Raw genomic sequence first — 21,938 nt, 5'->3', positions numbered from 1 at the left:
GGGCTGGGTGTCCCAGCTCTGGGGACGTCCCTGGGGAAGGGGCCGGAGAGGAGCACCAGAGGCAGCATCCGTGACACCCGAGACGGCAACGGCCTTTCCGGTTCCTCTCCTCCTGTTCCCAGCAGGAGCTTGTACATCTTATTAAAGTTCAGCCGTACGTGTATCTGGCCTAAAAATAAAAGCAAGTACGAGCCAGATCTCTTTCGGCAGGAGGAGAGGCTTAAACCTGAAACTCTGGTGTTGGGCTGGCCTCTCTCCCGGCCCCTCTCTCAGCTGCCGCTGTGCCGACCAGCCCTGAACTGGGTAAACTGGGAGCAGTGGAGGGGCAGGCAGGGGGGAGCACAGGAGGTCCCAGCCCCTTCCAGTGGTGAAGCCTTTAGGAGGGTCTTTCTCCTTGCCGCAGGCTGTAGGTACGTAGAAAATTGGGGCTTTTGTGCCTGAACGGGACCTTTCAGTAAAGAGGGAATGTGGGCAGGACCCAGGAAGAGGTTTTGGGGAGAAAGAGGCGGTTTCCTTCCCCGCTGAGCGACATCCAGGAGGTAGAGGCTGGATTCATGCTTGTGAGCTTGCTCACCAGGCTTTGGTGATTGCTCACAGTTTGCGTGCAGGAGGAAAAGTGGTGGGGGGGAAATTAATCTTTTGAGGTCCAATGACTCATCTTTAGCTTTTTCTCCGAGACCTAAACCAGCCCCCTCCACCCCCGTGGTGTGGGGCTGCAGGTCCTGTACAGCCCAGCGCAGCGCGACGATGACGGGGCTGACTCAGAGGAGAGGAATACTGTGTGACCTGGTTCCTGGGGCAGATACTGCACGGCTGCAGCGGGCAGCTGCTGGGGCGGTTGTACGCATGCACTTCGTTATAATGGCCTGGTTAAGAAGGTCTTAATAAGTTCTGAGGCGCGCTGCAGTCGAGCGAGTTCCCGGTAATGACACGAGGGCCGAGGGATGGTGATTTGCAGCTGCCTGGGAAGATGGCACTTCCAGACTGAGCCAGAATGACAGAACTCGTTTGGCCACATCTGGGAGCCGGGAGATCAAAGGGCCCGGCGGTGAGTCACGGCGGCGCGGCGAGGGGTGACGCTGCTCCCCAGGGACCAACGGGCTGGCAGCCGCCACCGGCGGGGCTGGCGAAACCCGGGAGACCTGTTGGTGCAGGGCAGGGCATCCCGCAGCCGGGCTGTGGGTAACCATCCGCAGGGTTTTCTCCTTTCCCTGCCCAGTTCCTAATGTTGGGATTAATCCTTCAAACCACAGCATCGCTTCCCCGGGGCGAGTCTGAGCCCCAGCCCTCCCGGGGACCTGCTCGCAAGCGGGGTCGGTGCACGGGGGCCGTTGCCCAGCCCTCGGTGGGATCTCCGGGGCTGGAGGCACAAGCCCTGGCACACCACGGGGGACTGCTGGGTGCCGGGCGAGGGGGCTTCCCAGGGACCTGCCTGAGGCCAGGAGGTCCCGGTGGCTGCTGCTGCTCCCCAGGGCAGGCATGGGTTTTATTTTTGTGGAAGTCCTCACAAAAATGGGTGAGGCTGGTTACCCCTCTCCCTTGCTTTACGGCTGGCGTAGTGTGAAGCGGGGAGCCGAGGGGTTTGGGGACCCCTCCTGTACCCCTGGGGATGCGGCAGCTTGCAGCACTTGGTGTTGGCCGGGTCAGGGTGCAGGAGCATGCCCAGCCGCAGTCCTGCGGGGACCCAGGCGTGGGGAGGTGTCTGGTTTTGGGGGACTCCCAGCCACGACTGGAGCCGGACAGGTTTGTGGGGTGCAGGGTTAGCCGGGGTGTCAGGTCCTGGGGTGCAGGGATGGGGTGCAGAGAGGGAAGGGGCTCCCTCTCGCCCAAGGACTACCCACAGGCTGTAACTTCATCTCTTGGCTGTTTGCTTTCAGTTCTTCATTTTTCCAACCGAGTTGGAAAAGTGAGAGGTGGAAAGGGGGGGGTCTTCGGAAAACACCCGGGTTGGTGTCAGGTCTGGCGGGCTGAGCCCCCCCCGCCCGCCTTCCCCTGCGCCCCCCAACCCCGCGCTGTGGAGGGCTGCGGTTTGCCTCCTTTCTGTCCCTCCTGGGGATTAATCTGCATGACCACGCGCGGGGCTTGGCGGGGAGGTCTTGCTCTTGGGTTCCTTGGGCATATTCCTGCCGCTGCCGCTTTCCCTTCCAAGTGGGCGCCCAGCCGCCGCCGCGTCCCCTGCCAAAGTAATTCTTTGCTTTGGAACCGGGAGACGAAATCTCCTCCGTCTTATTTCGGAGGGGTCAAGGAAGGAGTGGGAACCCTGCTGATCCAACCTTGTTCCCTTTTAACCTGCCTTTCCCTCTCTCCCCCTCTCGGCCCCCCGTCCTCCGGATGAGCGGGGCTGCAGCCAGGGCACGAGCGTCCCAACCGAAGCAAAGTCGAAAAACACGCGGGGCCGAGCGGGGAACCTGATCCGCTTCCGTTGGATCGTTTAATACCTGCAGCATCCCGCGCTCAGGGGTTGGGTTCGTGCCGCTTCTGGTGCCGTCTGGCTTTTGCCATGCCTGCTGGGGTGCTGGGCTCCGCTCGCTACCGCCTTCCTGTTTCCGTGGGGTTTTTGGGGGGGTTTTTTTGGGATGGCGGTCGCGGCCGTGGCATCCAGCTGCCAACCTCTGGACGGGGAGCCGCGGTGCGGGCAGGCAGAAGGTGAGCGCTCGCTGCCCGCGCCTCGGCCCCCGCCGCCGCTGCCCGCGCCTCATTGTCTCACTTCTCTCTCCATTCCTACGCCAATTAAAGAGCCGTGTTGCCATTCATGGCCCTTATGGTTTTGTTCAGTTGTCTGTCAGCTCTTGTCAAGCCCTGTCCCCTTCCCCTCCCCCGTTTTCAAAAACAAAACCCCTGACAAACCCCCCTTTGAATCCCCTCTTACCTCACTCCCAGCGTGGGGCCCCATTGACGGGAGATGCCGGCGGCGGCGGCGGGGAGACCGCTCCCCACGCTGCCTTTGTGGGCCGCCGGCAGCCCCCCCCGGCCCCCGGCCTCCCCGCTTCTTGACAGCATTAATTAGATAACTCGGCTCGTCTTTATTTCTCCGAAGGGAGGTGCGGGACGATATTACTTGAGGGAGAAAATATGGCTTTTTGTCCCTTTATTTTTTGGCCAAGCCCTTGGTTCCATCGCTGGCGGAGTTGCTTATTGTGCTGACAATAATGAGTTTGCAGGGGTGCCTGTGGGGCGGGGGGCGAGCCCGGGGGACCCCCAATGCTCCTTACTCTGCCCAAACGGCGTCTGCACCCCGGGCCGGTGCTGGCGGGAGCCCGGGGTCCCCGGAGCCGCACGCCACCGGCTGCCGAGAGCGCTGCAGGTGGCAGCAGCAGCCTGCGCCAGTGCTCTGGCCCCAATTAAATCGCCTCCAAACTCCCTCAATTACCAGCTCTTTTTTTTTTTTTACCCCTCCTTTCGCAGGATTTAAATTAATATCATTCGTTTGCATGGTTTGGGTGCAACATCCGAATGCACAGGGTGCTGCACGGAGGTGGGAAGATGGAGCAGCACATGGCTGCTCACATCAGCGCCTGGCTCCTGCAAGGGCTGTGAGCCTTCCTCCTCCTCCTCCTCGGGGTGTTGGGGTGGTCGGCAGCCGTTAAGTGGTGGATGAGCATTGGGAGCCATCCTGGCCGAGCCCCCGAGGGGACAAAGGAAAACATTCACCTTTTTGTGGATGCTTTGATGCTTGGCAGCGCTCGGCCCTGGCACAGTGGTGGGCTGGGGGTCCCTGGGGGTCCCCTGTTGTCCCCCACCACCCGTGGGCATCTTCTCCAGCCGCGGGGGAGGCAGCGAGCACCCGGGCAGGCGCTGCGGAGAGGCAATTAAAGCCCCGAGATCCCCATCCTGAGCGAGGGGGTGTAGCAAGAGCGAGTGGGGGGCACCGAGCGGCTCGAGGGCTGGCACAGGACCCCCCCCCGGCGAGCCCCGGCACGGTGGGGCCCTGCGCCGGTGGTTTCTGCGGCGGCTCTGCTATCGCTGGTGCACGCTCTGGCCTCTGCGGGACACAGCCCGAAGCCACCCAGCCTCTGCCGGGTGTTTGTGGGCGGCCGGTGGGCTGTGGTTGGGACGGGGCAGGAGGAGAGGTGGCTGGAAACGTGGACGTGCCGGTCCCTGCAGCCCGAGGGGACGGCAGAGCTTTCTCCTCCGTGCTCCCCTCCCTGCTGCGTGTTTTGGTGTCCGCCCTGCTCAGCCAGCGCCGTGGGTTCTCCATCGGCTGTCCTCTTCGGGGCCGTTGCGGAGTCTGGGGCTCGGATGCTCTCCGTCGGCGCGTACCTTCGCCACGCTCTAATTACCTGGAGATCTCGGGGAGAAAGCCCTTCCCGCAGCGCTGCCGCCGCGCAGGAGGGCTCTGAGTCACCGGGGCCAGCCCTGGCTGCCGGCGGCCGTGGGGCCAGGGCTGTCGCCGGCTGTGGTGGCAGCCACCGGCCGTGGGCACCAAGGTGTGGCCGGCACCGTGCCTGCTTGCCTGAAGCCTGGCTGCTGACCCGTTTTCTGCAGCATCCTTGATGGCTGGAGCCCTCTTCTGCTTGGTTTCTTCTTGGCTGGTGATAACCTCGGCGTAACCGCTGCTGGAACCGCCTGGTCCAACGGCACTTGGGAGCAGAGCAGACTCCTGAGCTCGGCGGCAGGAAAGCCAGCGCAGAGCAGACCTGTGGATTGTCCTTTTTCCCTGGTGACCTCTGCTAGTTGTCCCTCATCTGGACTTCTCCAGCCATGGCATCTGGTGCAGGGACAGTAAAAGCAGAATCTGCACGGAGGGACCGCATTGCTGCTCGGTGTGTGGCTTTTTTGGCTGAAGAGCACTTCCACTGGTGGAAACATGCTGGGCGGTGGTAGCGGGTGAAGTTTTGAGTCAGCCGTTGCCTGGTGTTGCTCTGGATTTCTTCTCCCCTAGGAGAGGGGTCTGCGCTGGAGGAGGGGAGACCAGACCCTTCCCAAGCTGCAGGAGACACTGCAGAAGGACGCCGCAATTGTGCGTGTTTTCATGGTGAAAGAGGTTCTCTGGTCTTTCTCCATTTGCTAATCAGGTACAACTGGGCCGTCCTCTTTTTACATTTTGTAAGGGCTTGGTCTTCAGAGTTAGAGCAGCGACTGGGCAACTGCTGCAAGCTCGAAGAGGCGTGATGGGATCTCTCCTGCTTCCCAGCCGGGGCAGGCAGCTCTGCGCTGGGTGGGCAGGATGCTCACCTGGCCTTCAGTGATTGAAGCTGGTTAGGGAGAGTTACGGTACGAAGCGTTGATTGTGAGGCTCATGGTTACTAAACCTCTGTGTGAAGCATTGGCGTGGCCTCCTGGCACACCAAAGCCACTGGCTTCCCTGCGGAGAGATGCTGGGAGCCAAGTCGGGGCTTGAGCGTGGACTCGCCTGCGCTGTCTTGAGCATCACGCCTCTTTCTGGGCAGAGGGGGGTATTTTGGTTTCGTTTTCCCCCTGCTGCTGGTGTTTCCTTGCCTTCTGCTTAATTTGAACCCCAGCTTGACCGTGACCTGGAGTCGGTCACGATGCAGAGCTCACCGGGGTGCCTGCACCAGGGGGGCACTGGCTCGAGCATCTTTTAACTTCATCTCAAAAAATGGCATCCCTGGCTACTGTGGGGGGGTCACTTTTGGGTGGGTGGGTGTTTTTACCAGCCTGTGCCGGCCTTACAGCTGGTAGTAAAGCAACAGCGGGGTTTTGGGGAGCGGTGGAGTTAGAAAATGGCATCCCTGTGCGGGGGGGGGGGTCGGGGTGCGGGTTGCCATGGCGACCCGTTTATGCCTCACTGATGCGTCGTGTAAATCCGTTTGGAAACGAGAAGGGCCTTTTGTCTTTGGGAGCGTTGAATGGGCCTCATTAAACCCGAGATGTGGAAAAAGGGCCTTAGAGTGCGTCTGGGAGGGGTCGGGACGGCCCCGCGGGGCGGCCCCGGGGGCTCGGCAGAGGCGGTTCCCCCTGCCGGGGGACGGCGAGGAGCTGGGGGGGCTGGAAGGTGCCGTTGTGAATAGCTGAAAAATACCTCTTTGAGCAGCGGAGGCCAAAGGAGCGAAGGAGATGTGAGGCTGTTTTCAGAAAGAGTTACCTGAAATTACTGGGTTCCGTGCTGGCTGCCTCGGCTGCAAAAAGATGCAGCAGAAATAGAAGAGGTCTGCAGAAGGGCAATGAATAATCATACATAGATTAGCGGGGGGGGAAAAGATCGAAGGCTCTTTTTAAAAGAGGCTAATAATAGAAGAGCACATAAAAGAAGTGGGATCTAAAAGTGTGGGGATTCGCATGCTCCTATTTACCCTCTTTCGCGGTGACGAGTAACTCGACGGAACAAGCGAGAAGGCGACAGATACAGATGGGAGGCGGAGGAGAGCGGGGAACCTTTTTATTCAAGTTGTAATTAACTTCCTTCTGCGGGATATCTTTGTTCTCAAGAATTTAACAGGAGTCGAAAAGGAGAAAGGGTCCTGTGCCTCCGGGCGCTGGCACCGCTGTGGGAAAGGGCTGTGGATGCTGCTGGTGTACTGGGATGGTGTACTGGGATGAGGTGGGCCGTTGTGTTAAGTATGCAATTCCTGTGTTTTAATTGTCCTTGGCTGTTGAGAGGTGAAGTGAGTTGGGTGGTGGGCTGATGTGGGACCCCCGCTGATGTGCCAGTGTCTGCGGGCAGCCCAGCCCTGCCTGGGGTATCGCCGGGAAAGCCTGCCCCTGTCCCCGTGAAACGGGATAGCTGATGCTCTCGGTTCAAGCTCACAGGGGACCATGCGGGTGTCCATGTCTGATGATGCTGTTTGACTTCAGCCATGGTGCTGTGAAGGTACCGCCCAAGTAAGGTCCCGGTATTTGCTACCAACCCCTTGATGTCTTTTGCTTGGTGAAAATACGGATTTTGGCAGGCACAGAGGTGGCTGGCATCACCGGAGGAGCTCCGGAGCGATGGCTGGAGCATGAGCTCTGGAGGGACTCTCCGATGGCTGCAGCGTGACCTGGCTCAGCGGCCTCGGGGGTCTGGAGGACCCCTCTGGGGACAGGACTGATTTCTAGCCGGTGGCTGGGTGTCCTGGGCAGAGTCCCCTGTGCCTGGGCAGCTGCTGTGAAACGGTGGTGCTGTGTCCCAGAAAAGCGAGGAAGAACGAGGCAGAGAGAGGCAGGCGTTTAATTTTGCTTGCGGTTGGGCATCGGTGAAGCTCTCGCAGGTTTCAGAGTGTTTTTCAGGAGAACACACCCAGTGCGTACACAGAGTTTTGGCTTTTTTACTGGATCTCTTTAGCTTGCAGGGCCGTTTCCCGTCCCTTTTCTGAGGTGGTTCGCAGCTGGTGGGAGCTGTGGTCCTGCTGGGAGGACCCATATGCTGTGCTGGCACGGTGAGCTGTGCCAGCGTGGTCTTCAGCTGCCCAGACACCAGGAAAACACACAGCTCCTGCATACTAGAAAATGCTGTGTCCACCTCGGTTATCACTGCCCTCCTCTCGCAGCACCTCGCTCTGCCGGGCATCAGCAGCCTTCCTGCCAGAAGTAGATGTCCTCCTTGTAAGATCCAGTTATTTTTGGATTTCGTTGAAGAAAACAGCATTTAGCATATGTCATCTCGTATGTATGTCAGCATTAATGCTTTAGAGCATCTTCTCCAAGGAGGAGATTGTTGTTAAATGTTGTTCTGTTTTCTGCAAAGCCTTGAAATAAGGTGAGGTACATCGTGTTTCTTGGACATGGGGAAAGGTGATGCTGCCCCAAGGACTTCGTAGTTCATGTGAGGCAAGGAGTGCCTGGGCTCAGGGGGAGAGACGTTGTTAGAAAGTGCGTCAACCCATTCTTTTAAAAAATTGTATTTTCAAGCAGTTTACCGGTCATGTTATCCCTCAGGAAGGGTTGAAGGACTGCTAGCATGTTTGTAAAGGTGCCGGATACCTTATCTGCAAGGCACTTGTGTTTGCAGCTATTGCTGTGAACGTGTTAGCTCGTCCACGTTTAACCGTGACCCAGTCTGCTAGCCCGTGCATGCCCACGTGGAGAAGAGGAGCCTGCACGGTGGGTGTGTGTGGAGGAGCGAGGTATCATGCCCAAGAGGAGTCCTGAGCTTGCTCCGACCAAACTCGCATGGTTTTCTGTCTTACCCCGTGTTCCTGGGCTTGTTGAGCCTCTAGCAGCAGTGGGATGGAGCAGGTCACCCTGTGTGATGCCCATCGGGCTCTGCCGGTTGCAGGAACCCCGGTGCTGCCGGAGCTCCTCGCCGTGGCTGGTGTCCCACGGGCCAGCTGGGGAAGCCATGGGCTTGTGATCTGGCAGACGGTTTGCCGGGAGCCCCACCACCCTGCCAGGCGGCTGCTCCTCCTCGAAGCCGAGGTGTGAGCTTCTCGGCTGCCGGTGGAAGGACAGCGTCTCTCTGCCTGTTGCACCAGGGTTCTCGGTCGTCCTCGGTGTGCGGGGCCGTCGGGTGGGTCTATGCCCGGCCGTGTCGGGTTGAACCGAAGGGCTGGAGGCAGCCGGCACCGCGGGGCCGGTCTGTGCTCGCCCGGGGAACGCGCCGGTGCCGCGGTGCGGCTTCGTCTCCTGCCTAGGCACAGCCTGGGGACGCGAGGGCTGCGATCCACCCCTGGCCCCCAGGCAGCCCCACTGCGTATTTCGAGGGATCATCATCTCTTATCGCCCCGTTCCTCTCCCAGCAAATCGCCTCCGTGATGCCAGGATGGCTGCCGCTGACACCGGGCACCGGCCGAGCCCATGGCAGGTCTCGCTTGTGGCCCCCACGTCACTCTGTCAAGTCCCACTGGAGCTTTTTGGAGCCCTGAGTGGGGACTAGCCATCCGTGCTGGTCCGCAGAGGGTTGGGGGTCCCCGCCAGCGGCCCCCCAACTTGGGGCAGGGGAGAGGCTGCTCTTTAATCCCATCTCTCTGCTCCGTCATCCCGGCATCCCGCTGCTAACAGAGCTCCCCTTGTTTACCCAACTCGGAGGAATCGGTTTACAAGGCTCACAAATACCCTTTTCACCTTTCCCATCAGAAAACACCTCCCGAAACAATGAGGAAATTGGACGCCGCCACCTGATCGCTCCCAAGGAACCTGCAGGGCCGGGAGCTGCGGGCCGGGGGGCCGGGAGCTGGGGGCCGGGGGTGCGGCGGCGGGGACGCCTGGCCGGGGTGCTCCTCAGCAGCCGGCGCAGCTCTGCGGGTGGGCAGCTGCAGGTGCCACCCAAAAATCACCTTGAGGGGCTTTAAGGGATGAAGCTGCCGATAACCGGAGCGGAGGCCAGCGCTCCCCGCCTGGCACACTCCGCTCAGCTGGGCGCAGTTTGCAGCGCTGGCAAAAAGGTGTTTTGTTTTGTTTTTTTTAAACTTTAATGGCTGTAGTTAATCTTTCCCATCACCTTTGACTCCAGGAGAAAGGATGCTGAGATGTTATCTGTGAGCTGAGCCGCCATCCTCCTCCCCAGTGGTGGGAGAGGGGGAAGAGGACGGTTGGGGGGGAAGGTGAATGTGTGGGGGGGTCCAGATGCCACGGGGAGTTGGGGTGCTGGGTGCCTGCTCACGGGCTTCCATGGCAGGGCTCTGTGCAGGATTAGCCCCGAAAGTGCTGGGCACTCGCCAGTGGGGCACTGGTGGTGGGGCTGTCATCCCCCTCCCGTTGCAAAGAGCGTGCTGAGCCGGGGCAGACTGTGGGCAGGGGTCTGGTCCAGGGGTCGCAAACGGGGCTTTCGGGAGGTTTTGGGTGTGAGCAGCAGCCGTCCTCCCTCTTGGTGCCCTGCTGCTCTGCCGGACCCGAGGTCAAGGCGTCTGGGCCGTGTCCCAGAGCACGTCGTTACGCAGGTGTCCGTCTTGGTTTCAGCGTTAAGGTTGAGTTGAATTTTGATTTTCCTTTTTTTCCCTCCCCGCCTTAAAACAGGGAAATCAAACTGTAATGTGTGGAGGATACAGCTCGTGCTCTGAGGGCACGATGAATTTCCCTATTAATTTAAGAGGAGATCTGTTCGTTCTTCCCAGTTTGAAGATGTGTCCTTGTAAAGACAAGTGAAGAGTGTAATTCTTTTTTGCCTTGCTGTAACTTGCTGTAATGCTGTGTACAAGGCAAATTGCGACAATTTTTGGACACTGTTCTTGTGACAAATGTTGCTTTTCACCTTCTGTATTTTAAAGGAGAATTTCATGGAGAACCGGCCTCTCGCATGATGGGAACCGTTATCAGTCTTCCCTAGGATGGCCATCACAAGCCATTGCTTGCGACAAAAAACAACATATTTTTTTGGAAAAACCCTGAACGTTTTAAGAGCTCAAAGAGCAATGAGAGAGGTGTTACACTTCAGGGGTTTCTCATCACCGCTCGTGCTGCCTAGTCTCTCAGCTGGGAAACAGCCCTGCTTTTAGAGAAGAGAGGGAGGACACTAAGGGGGAAATGGGGGAGAAAAAAATCGGGGAAATTGGAGGACAAAGGGCAGGAATGCGGCTGGCAGGGAGCAGCGGTCGGAGGGAGCACCCCCAAAAGCCGGCGCACAGCACTGCCTCTGCCTGGGCCGGTGGCTCTGTCTTGCCCGACGTTCGTCCAGGAGACCTGGAGAACGTTCCTGGGCTAATTCCCAGGCAGAAGCTGCGTGCTTCTGAAGCTGAGACTGGGCATTCATAGAAGAAATACGGCTCGTAATTTTATCCTTAAAACAAATAAAACGTGGGCCGCCTTTCTGAATTTTCTAGGGTGAAGAAGTGCCAGCAGGATGTGGTGCTGGGATGTTCTCAGCTCCCTTGATTGCTTTATGGCCTCTCCCCTGCTTAAAAATCAGCTTGACCTGATCCCAGACGGCCGTGTGCCGTCAGCGCAGGCTGGTGTCGCGTGGACCGGTCGGTTTGCAGGTGTTGGCCAAGGAGGTGTGATAGGTCCTGCTGGTATGGAGATGGGGGATGGATAGGAGCCTTCTCCGCCTGCTCCGGCGTTGCAAGACGTCTGCTTGACTTGTTTGTGGCTTCCTGTTTGGCATCTTCTGGGCAGGAGGGAGCTGGCAGAGGCTGGAGGAGGGAATTTGAGTCACTTGGGAGTCCTGTGCCAGAAAGCCTCTGACTCAGCCCAGCCGCGGAGAAACGAGTGTGGGATCCAGCTGCCTCTCGGGGTGGGAACCCGTGAGCGAGCGTGCAAGTGTTCACTTGCGCTGCATGTCTGCGGGCTGGCGCGGGGTGGGGAGGGTGAGCAAGGGGAGGGAGGGGCAGGGGCTCCTTTGCATCTCCTGCTGCACGGCTCCTGGATTGCGTCAGGGCTCCGGCCGTGGGTGGGGGAAGCCTTTATCGCTCCCAAGGCTTTGGAAGCGGCATGCTGGCCGGGGGCCAGCTGACCTACTTGGTAGCGTTCGGGCGAAGCGCGGCTCACCTGCCGGCAGCGCCGGGGATGGAGCTGGGCTCCGCCGTGGCAGCGGCGCGGTGCAGGCGTTCTCCTGCCGCCCAGCAGTCGCTGCTTCCTGCACGGGCCGTTTAGGGGTTACGTTTCCTGCTCTTTCGTGAGGCTGCGGCCTCGCCTTCTTCCAGAAGTCATGACTTTTACAAAACTTAATTGCTCCCCGCAAGCTTGCATGGCAAAGGCGCAGCCGCCATACCGGTGGTGCCGGGGTTGGGATGATCCCGACTGTCCCCCTGTGCCCGATCCCCACGGCCGCGGTGCTGCTTCGGGTACCGCTGGAGCCGGCGTGGTGGAGGCAGAGCCGCAGCCGGGCAGGGAGGACGGGGCAGATAGCCCGCCTGAAGGCAGCTCCCACATTCGGAGCCCTGTGGGTGAAGGGGACCGAACCCGCTGTCCCTGTGCCTGGCCTCCGCTCCTGGGGCTGGGCAAGGGCGGGCGCCGGGGCTGCCCCCTCCGACCCGGTGGGCTGGTGGAGAGGTGCGGCTGATGTCTGTCTGTCTGTCCTGGCCGTCCCTCCTGCTGCTACAGCTGGCACCGAGCTCCGGAGCCCTTGCCAAGGGCATCGGGGTGTGCGTGGGCTCGGGCTCCGCCTGCCTGCTCCCAGCCCGGTCGGTCGGCGTGCAGATCTGCTGGGCTCCCGCAGCCAGAGGCCTGGAGCCTGGGCAGCTCAGGCGCTGGTTTCAGCTCCGTGGCTTCTTGCTAAGACTTGTACCAGAGCCACGGAGCAGGTTGGTCTTGTGTGTTTGATCTTCCTTCCGTGGTGCCTGCAGCCTCAGCTGGTGCAGCTGGCCGGGGGGAGAAGGTGTCCTCATGGCCCCGTCCCCCCGTCCGACTGCTGGGGTGGGATGGGGCAGGGACCGGCCGTGTCCGGGAGCGGAAGGGAAAGCTGCGGACGTGCAGCCTGACGAAGCACGCGCTTTGGTTTTTGCCATGCCCAAATTACACGAAGGAGTTCCAGCAGAGATAACTTTGCAGGAACATCCATTCCCACCTTATCTTCCATCAAGAACACGTTACGTTGCCTACATCAAAGTAGATACTCTGCTGTTTCCCTCCTTGTTGCTCTAATCCTCTACTTCATGCGGGGAAAAAAAAAAGCCAGAGTATTGCTCCACAATAATGAAATCTGAATGCTAATTATCAGCATATTGCCTTCCTTCCCTTTGCAATGCCCTGCCTTCCAGCCCCAAATAGCTTTCCTCCCTCCTTGCTCCTCTCCATCCGGTCCTCCCACGCTCCTGGGCACGCTGTTGAGCCCGGCTTGGTAGAAGTTGTCCTGCAGGATGCTTCCCTCCCTTCCATTTAAGGACAGGAATTCCTCAGGGAGCCGGGGCGTGGAAAGGATCCCTCCCCGCACCCCATTGTCAGGACTTCTCCCCATGCCTAATTATCGCCTGTCCCTGCAGGAAGCTCCTTGCCTGGCCGTCGGGCAGAGCCGTGGTGTCTCCAGCCCGCCCGCTCCGCAGCCCTTTGTGGGACGACTCCGTTCCCTTTTGGGTGCCAGGCTTGGGTCTGGGAAGGGTGCTCACCCTTGTCACGGCAGGGGGGCTGGGGAGCGGGACCGGACCGAGCGAGCCCCTGATTTTGTTGGTGGGAGCCTGCACCAGCTCCTTGCACATGCAGTGATGGTGAAGGAAGAGGAGAACTTTATTTTGGTGTCAAAAAACATCTTGTGGAGAGAAAGCAGCAGAGTTTAAGCACGAAATAAATTGTGTGAAAGCGGGGCTCTGCTCGGGGTGGGACGGGCTGGCGTGGCCCCCGCTGCCTGCGCTCGAGCGTGTAGCTAACTTCTCGCCCTCCTCTCTTCCAGGTTCATGACTGGGAAGGGACTGGTCATCTACCCGGAGATTGGGGATAAATTGGACATTATCTGCCCCAAGGCGGAGCCGTCCAAGCCTTACGAGTACTACAAGCTGTACCTGGTGAAGAAGGACCAGGCAGATGCCTGCAGCACCGTCATGGACCCCAACGTGCTGGTGACGTGCAACCGGCCCGAGCAGGAGATCCGCTTCACCATCAAGTTTCAGGAGTTCAGCCCCAACTACATGGGCCTGGAGTTCAAGCGGCAGCAGGATTACTTCATCACATGTGAGTCGCCCTCCTCTTCGTCACCGCTGTCCCCGGCTCGGGGGGGCCGCGGGGGCCTGGAGAGTGTCGCCAGGCGCTTGTTCGCGACTTGGCTGGTGCAAAGAGCTGACACGTATGGAAAATATTTCCTGCTGGATGGGAGAAGGGGGAGGAATGTGTCACTGGCCGAGCGGGTCACCGGCCTCTCTCTGGCTGCTGTGCTGTGCCCTGTGCCCCTGCCCGCGGCCGGGAGCAGGAGCGTGTCCCCCAGCCGGGGTCAGCCCTGGCACGGAGGGGCAGCACACGTCTGAAGCACTGTCAAGCCCAGAGCTTAATTTTGCTGCCGTCTTCTCTGAGGTGTTGCAAGGCATTTCTTGTAAGGCTTTGCCCCGGGGAGCTCCCGCTGGGGCAGTCGGGATCGGGAGGAGCGGTGACCGAGGAGATGCTCGTCCTCCTCGCTGGGTGCTGCCTCCCGGAGCAGCCCTGGCAGCGGGAAGCCGCCGGTGGTGCCCAGTGCTTGCTGTGGTCTAAATGGCTGTAAAATTCTGTACACTGGCTTGTTCACGTTGTTTCTTGGTATAGCGTGGTTTAATGGAGGGAATGAGGGCTGAATTTTCTCAGAGCCCGTGGTCCGTGGGTGCAGGGGACCATTGCACGGGGATGCGCCTGCCTGTGCTGGCCCCGGCGCGGACGGAGGGAGGACTGCGGGGAGCTCGGCCCTCCCTTGGCAGCCGGTCTGGCGGCGCTGGGCTCGGCGATGCCTGCCAGCTCGCTCTTCCCCTGCTCGGCTTCTCCTCAACCTCGCTGTTTCTGCCTGGCTTGGCGCATGTGAACCCGCGGCGGAGCAGCCGGCAAAGGGCACGGTGGCCACGCGGCTCATCTCTCTCCTTGCCGTCACGTGCCGCGGGCTCGCCGGCGAGCGGCCGGGCACAGAGGTCAGCGCCCGCGTGGGAGGTGAGCGCTGAGCCGTGGGAGCTGGTGTTTTCCAGTCGGTAAACAATGTATTTTTAGCCTGAGATCTTTGCCCTCGGAGGGGGTGGCGAGGGTGCCGCAGGCAGCTGGGGGCAGGAGGTGCTCTGCCGTAGCGCGGTGCCACGGTGATGGTGCCAGCCTGGACATCCCCAGCGAGCCCTCCCTGGGGCTGGGGCTGCCTGTGGTTTTGCTGCAGAATAATTTGAGTAAACCTGAGAAAACAGCCGGGCAGGTCAGCCCTGAGCCCACCATTACATCCTGCGGCTGAGCACAGGGTGGTGGCCAAGGGGCTCGCAGGGTGCTGGTCACCTGTGCCTGGCACCGTGTGGCTGTAGGAGGGTGACGGCTGGGAGGACCTGGCGCAACAACCCGCTCAGCCTGCTCGGCACGGCAGCGGTGCCGGCAGAGACCGCGGGCTGCACAGGGCTGAATCACCTTTTGGCGGGGCCGGTCTCTCCCGAGAGAGGCTCTGTCACCCTCGCTGCCCGGTTCGGGGACCATTTGCCTGGTGTCACTCGGGGGGGCCACAGGTGAGGTCACCAGCTTTGCAGCCGTTGGGGGTGCAGGCGACCCTGGCTGCGAGCCCAGGGGCCCCGGGGATGGGCTGGGGATGCCAAAAGCCCTGGCATAGGTTCCCTGCAGGCTCCCATCTGCCTTACCACGAGTAACCAGGGCTGGCACCAGCCTGGTGGCTCTGGGACCCCAAAAGGTCAGCCCTTCTGCTGTCCCTCAGCTGCTGCAAGGCTTAATTCAACAGCAAGCTTTCCCTGCAGCAGGCAAAGCGTGGGGAGAGGGGCTAAATGCACAGCCGTGAGTCTGCCTTTTGTATGTCGGGCAAACATCTTGAAGCACTCGGTCAGCGGCTCCTTCGTGCTCGGGGGTCAAGTTCAAGCAGCGGCATGGTCTTGGCTAATGAGGGCTGAAAGCGGGGTCCTGCCTCGTGCCCTGCTGCTGCGTCCCCTGGGACTCTCAGGCCGCAGATAGCCCCCGAAGACAAATACGTTCCCCAGAATGAGCTCAGGAGCCTGACGAGCGGAGGAGAAATGCAGGGGTCCCTCGCAACACAGTCTGGCAGGAAGGTGCAGGCAGGGCAGGCAGAAGATTTACCAGGCTCTGAATTGCACAAGTGTTAAGGAGCTGCTTTGCATTTCACACGAAAGCTCTTGCTTAAGTTAAATCAACCGCCCGTAGCTTTCGGTGGCATTTTCACAAGCAGCCGACGGCGTGCTGCCGAGTACAAACGCGGCTCCCTAAAGGCCCCCACAGCTTTGAGCCGGTGCCAGCTCCCCTCCAATGCTGCCAGCACACCTGGGTCACCATCGCTCCGGCTTGCTGCACCTCCGACGGGATGCACGGCCGGGATTTTGCAAGCTGCGCTTTGCCGGCACAGCGCAGCTTGCAAAATCCCGGCCGTGCATCCCGTCGGAGGTTTGGCTGAGGCTTTTAAACTCATTGCATTTTTGCTCAGTCTTTTTTTTTAATATGATTCTGCTACCAGCAATGGGAATCTTCTCCCATATCTAGAAGTGTTTTCTATATTTGTAATGCAATTCTGCGTTCATCCCAAGGCGGGGGGGGATCTCCCAAAAGACTGCCGTAAAATCCTATTTAACCTCTATTTTCCGATCCCAGTCTCCCATTGCAGCATCTCGGAGCCTCCATAGGGCTGGAACAAGGATGCAGTGAGCAGGGTGCTCAGAGCATTCCTGTGGGGTCCCCCCTCTCTCCTCGGGGGGCCGGCAGTGCCCTCTGCCCCCTCCTCGGACCATTTCTGACTTTAATTTCTCTTGACTCCTCTGCGCTTTGAAGCGAGCCCCCTTGGCGCTGGGAGCGAGCGGCCGCTGCCAGCTGAACTTTGGCCCCTGGGTGGGCTGAGGATGCTCCTGTGATCTGGCCGTACCCTCTGCCGAGCAGCCCCAGGAGCTCTTTCTGCCAAGAAATAAAATAGCCAAAAAAACAAAGTCAAAAGTCTCCCGAGCAGACCACCCATGTGTTGTCTTTTTTTTTTTTCCTTTTTTTTCCCCCGTTTTTCTTTTCCCCCCCTTCCCCTCCCTCCCCCCAAGCTTTGCCTTGACAGACAAAAGGTTTTTTTTTTTTCTTTTCATTTGCCGGCGGCCCTAAGCCGGGGGAAGCGATGCTGGAGCGGGGTGGCAGCGGGACGTGTGCCGCTCGGCCCCCGCCTTCCCCGGGCAGCTGGAAAACCTCCGCACTGGAGCCAGGGGCCTTCCCGGCTCCCTCCCCATTCAGGGCTGCTCCCCCCCTCGCCTTGGATATGCCAGGCCTCGTTTAGGGCCACTTTTATCATGGAAGGACATGGCCCCAGCCCTCGGCTTAGCAATGAAAAAGGCCTTTGAAGCGAACGTAACCTCTCCCCGTCCTCTCCGAAGCCTTGCGCCGAGCCCCTCCACACCAGCCCCAGGCTTTCGTTAAAAGCATTTCTCCTGGGGGCTGGGCAGCGGAAGGTGATGCTTCTTCCTAAGCCTTTTCATAAAGAACAAGATGGGGCAGCTCCTGCCTGCAGGTCCCCATGGGAGCTCCTGCCTGCAGGTCCAGGCTGGAGACAGAGGCTTCGTGGAGGACGTGGGACTCCAGCAGGACATGGGGCACCGTCCCTGGGACGGGGCCCGGAGAGGGCAGAGAAGTTGGGAATTGGGCGTTTTGCTCCATGGGTTCAAGGCAGCCCCTGGTTTCTTCTGTCCTTGGTCTCCTGTCCCCTCCCTGCAAAACCATCGTACGCCGCGGGCAGACGGGGGGAAGCGCGCGGTGGTGGCTCTCCCGGGCGGTTCCTCCTGCTGTGCTGCGTGGGAGGTAGGGAGGTGAGGTCCAACAGGAATGAAGTCTTGCTTTTTGCCCCAAAAGAAAGTCCTTTTGGGGGTTCTTTGGCCAAGCACAAAGCTGTGTGTGGGCTGCTGGAAAGGTCGATGGGGACTGCAGGGTAGCTTGTGCTTGCAGACGTGTGTGTGGATGCGAGTGCTGCCGCCATTCCCCAGACCAGCGGTGAGGTTTGGATCATTCACACCGTCCTCATCAAGGCAGAAGGTGCTTCTGGCTCATTAGCAGGTGTGCGGTTACTCCTCCCTTCGTCCCTGCCAAGCTGGTAGAGAAGCTGGTTGCTTGTGAATGGCTGAAATGGGAGGGAAGAATGTGTCCGAGTGCTTAAAAATAATCCATCCGATTGCTTTTTGGGCTAGCAGGAGCGAGAGGCTATAGGAAGATGAAAACTAAAGACTGTTTTGTGAAGGTTCTGTCCTAGGGTTGGGGTGGGGGTCCTGCTTTGTGCCTGCGGGTCATCTGCCCCAGGTCTGAGAGCCTGACCATACCAACGTTTCTCCTCAGCCTTGTTTTTTTACTGATTTCTGATTATTTTCTCTGCTTCCTTGGCTGTCTGTATCCCACGCAAATGCTACCTCCCCCTCCCTGGTGCCTGCGCTCCTGGGGTGCTCCTGGGCAGCTCCGGCCCCCCCCAGCTTAGCCAGCCGTGCAGGTTCGGCTCTCTCCACCTCCCCTCCTAACTCACTCCAGCTCTTAATTGCGTTTGCTGCTACTCTTTGAACTTGCTCCAGTTTTACTATCTCTGGTAATGAGGTGCCTAGATAGAGATGCATTAATCCCGATGTCCTGGCAGCGGGGCGGTGCGAGGAGGAGCTCCTGGCGCGGCTCCTCGCCGTGCAGGAGCTCTGGATGTGGCCCCGCAGTGCCCTGCCTGCTGCCGGTGCCACCGTGCTCTGGCAGGGACCTGCCTCGGGTGACGTGTTCTTCAGCCTTGCTTCATCCTTGGACAACGGTGGTGGTGGTCCCGGCAGCCCTTTCTGTGTTTGTGGGGTGCGGGCGAGCGAAGACCCCCCAGGCAAAGCCTGGCTCAGGCTTTCGATGCTCTCCAGGCAGCTGTTTGCAGATGTGGTGGGCAGCGCCTTGGCCAGCCAGTGCTGCGGTGTTTTTCCAGGTGGGATCTCTTGCCCGTCCCTCTGCCCAGTCCCTGGGCACGGCCGCGGTGTCCCACCTCTCCCGTGAGCCTGTTAAAGGCAAGGACACCTCGTGTGATGAAAATGCTTAAGTAAAAGCGGGGCCCCGGTAGATGTTTGCCCCATAAATCTAATACATTTGCTGTTTATTGTTAGTCTTTAAGCCCTTCAATCCATTTTTGATGTAATAATGTTCGTAATCCAATCTAACGCTTTTTGGCAGTGGGATTCAGTGAGACCAGATACATTACCCTGAGTGTGTCTTTAAACCCCTTGTCTTGCATTTCTGTTTTTAGATGCAATTAGACTTAACCTGGCAAGAATTATTTGTTGTAAACCATCGCTGCCTCTGCGACGTGGGCTTTGTCCCAGGGCCTTTCTGCATCAGCATTTTTCCATAGCTTGTGCTTCAGCATGGAGAAGGGGGTCACCTATATACTGCCAACTGCCAGGATCATCCTTCCTTCTTTTTTTTTTTTTGGGACACGTTGCCATACTTGCTTTTCTGGCTGTACTTCTCCAGCTTCCGAAATAGCTGCTGTTGGTTTGGGAAGCCTTTAGCCCATGCCAGCATGTGTGAGAGCGTCTGCGGAGCCGCTTGAGCTCCTTTCTGCAGCCCTAGTATTTAATAATTTCCTCCCTGGTTCCTCCTGCCCCGGTGAGTGCCGCGCTGGCTGCCCGTCTGTGATGGGTGCCGTGCTGGGGGGGGCCGGGCGCAGCCCCCCGGGCGGTTTGTCAGCCCGCCAGCTCTTTGCTGGCTTTCTTTGCTGATTGCATTTGAATGTGGCCACTTTCATGTGCTCCTCATCTTCCGTCCCACAACTTGTTTGGTGGAGATGAGTTGAAAGCAAAAGTGCCGTTTGATGCCGTGATGAGAGCTATGAACTTCTGCTGATAAAAACCCAATTAACCGGCTTCCTCATTCTTCACCCAAATGGGCCGGCGCTGTCCTCGTCCCACCAGCTTGCGACATACCTGCGGCGACGTGGAAAGCCTGGGCGAAGCAAAGCCGTCCTGGTGGCCTAACCGTCTGGTTTTAGGGACTGGCTTTCCTCTCCCATCCCCATCCCGCTGGGAGCTGGTGGCAGAGGGTGGATGAGCCCCTCTCCCCGCGGGAGACGCTGCGTGGGAGCCGGTGGGCTTGCGCCGGAGACAAACGGGTCTCTAACGGTGTCCCACTCCCAACTTCAAAGCCCGGGCGCTGGACATGTCAAACCCAAATAATGGCCCTTAGACAACACGCGGTTCCTTGTCTTGGAGGCTTGTCTGAAGACCGTGACCACAGTAAATGCGATTTTGTTGAGCCCTGTCCCTTAAGCCTCTGCCTCTTTTCTCTTCTCCTCCTCCCTCCTGACCTTTTCGGCTCAGCGCTGTCCCCGGACAGCCCCTGGCAGCTGATCTCATAGCTCAGCCTTTCACGGCCCTAATAGGGATGAAAAGCCCTATCAGAAAGGGCCAGTGTCCCGCACCCAGCCAGGAGGTAAATACCCAGCGCTTTGATCTGCTCCTGGGCCGGGGAGAGGGGGGCCCTGCCTGCAACAAAGACCCCGGCCAGGGGTGCTGGTGCCCGCTTAACTCTCTGGCTGCTGGGCAGCCCGGCCCCTGCCTGCACCCGGCGGGCAGCTGCCCGCAGCTCTTGCACGGCCAGGGGGTCTCCCGGCCGCGGGGAGCCGGGCACCAGTTGTGTCTGCCCGGGGAGTTGGGCTGCCTGCATCCGAGGATGCTCTTCCCCAGGAGAAACGATTTCCAAGAGCACTGCTTTAACACTGACTACCCTTTAGTAGAAAATAAAATGTATTTAACTCCTTGGTGCTCCTGAAAACCAAGGTGACGTGCAGAGGTGACGTGCAGCCCAGGCAATGGCAGCTGGCACCCGTGCATGGCCTGCCTGATCCTGCTCTGCACCCCTTGACGCTGCTGGGGCAGCGCGACTCTGCCTGTGCCCCCTAAAAGGTGCTCCCTTTGCAGCTGTGGTGGAGGGCCAACACCAAACCAGTCCCTTTGGTTTTGTGGAGCACACCGTGGCCGTGCCTCTGCCCCCGTCCTCTTCCTCCCCTTCCAGCCCCTGCCCCCCCTGGCAGGTCTGCAGCAGCACGGGGACCCCAGGGAATCCTCTGGAGCTGCAGGGGCATGGACCCTGATGGACCCAGCTCTTCAGTGATGGTCACCTCCGAGGGCTTCCTCCGTAACACTGGAAGAGATTAAAACTTGGCTCCTTTCGGACTAAACTTTCAGTAAGAGACTTGAAAAGAAGAAGCCTTCGGCTTGACGAAGACTTGAAAAAAATCCCAGCATACAGGAGTGGCTGGCAAGGGTGTGCAGCAGATAAGTGCAGGCAACTACTTCCTTGGCATATTTTCTGTTAAATAACCACTTCTTCATCAACACTCTCTTCCCAGCCTTTCCCCTGGGACCCCATTGCACTCTGCTCCTGTACCTACGGTGCTTTCTCGCTGCCAGGGCGCTGGGAGCAGGCTTGCAGCTCGGACCTGGCGTGAAAGGCTGCGTGTTGTAGCTTCAGCTGCAAGCTGGGACGCTTGGTGATCGCCCGGGGTGTGCGATGGCGGGTGCTGGGGTGTGCGATGGCGGGTGCTGGGGTGTGCGATGGCGGGTGCTGGCTGTCGGACCAAGAGCCGCATGGGGGCTCCAAAAAGCACCGCCGCACTTGGACCGTGAGACGCGCAGGGTGCAGGCAGGTTTGGCGTTAGTGAATTGCGATGCACAGCCCTTTTGCATCTCTTTAATTTCTAATGATCTGTGTTTTAAATGCCTCTCAACCAGGCTGGCTGTGCTGGGGAGGGCTGCCCAGGTTGCATACGGCACCTTTAAAAGCTTGCCTTGCTGGGGAGAATTGGTTTTACTTGCCATTTGAAGTTTCTTTGCCCTAGGAATGATGATTTTTCTGCTGCTGCTGTGTAATGACTGTGCTCTTTGATCCCGCCTGGCAGCGCGGAGCGGGTGTTAACACAGCTAATTGAGAGCCGGCCGCGGGGGGATCGCGGGGAGCAGCGGGGTCGGCTGCTCACCCCTCTGCAATGGGGGTCGGCCCTGACCCGGGGGGCAGAGAGGCCCTTTCCTCCATCCTTCGCTCAGTCCTCGTCTGGATAGTCAGGGGCTTGTTTAGCTTACGTGGGAAATCTCCAAATCTTGTAACTTGGGGTGTTGCTGGAGGCCATTAGGTCCGTGCGCCGGTGTCCTCCTGGAGCAGAGAGCTGAGACCACCCCCCTGGGGTCCTGCTGGGACCCGAGGGGACGTGTCGGCTCTGCAGCCGGTGGCCTCTTGCTGGGGCAGCGTGGGTGCTGCCGTGCCTGCTCCCCTGGGAGCCGTGGGTGCTGCTGTGCAGAGATACCGGCGAGCTCCCTCCGACTGACGTGGGATGAAGCGCTGTGAGCCGAGGGTGATCCTGCTCCGGGCCGGGTTCCAGTCCCCGCGTGGGTGCAACACCGGTGGGTGCACGGCAGCAGCGACTGCTCCCCCCGTGGAAGCAGGGCTGACTCCTCTCCCGGCCGTGGGGTTATTTGCAACTCTGGGCCAGGAGTTGCACCAATGTAAGCTTCCCGGCTGCCAGCAGATTCCTGATGCTTATGCAAAGTTTACCTTTAATTGCA

General features: G+C 59.5%; 1 protein-coding gene across 1 annotated transcript in view; it reads left to right on the top strand.

The window, feature by feature from the left end:
- EFNB1 (ephrin B1) overlaps positions 1–21,938 on the top strand; it is a 53,347-nt gene that overhangs the window by 18,244 nt on the left and 13,165 nt on the right. Inside the window, exon 2 of the mRNA XM_075161891.1 lies at positions 13,139–13,416. Coding sequence (XP_075017992.1) covers positions 13,139–13,416 — 278 coding nt within the window. The remainder of the gene's footprint in view (positions 1–13,138; positions 13,417–21,938) is intronic.

This window comes from Calonectris borealis, chromosome 13 (assembly GCF_964195595.1).
Source record: "Calonectris borealis chromosome 13, bCalBor7.hap1.2, whole genome shotgun sequence".
NCBI lineage: Eukaryota > Metazoa > Chordata > Aves > Procellariiformes > Procellariidae > Calonectris > Calonectris borealis.
Note: the sequence above shows the minus strand (reverse complement) of the source record. Positions and strands in the feature narration are given on the sequence as shown.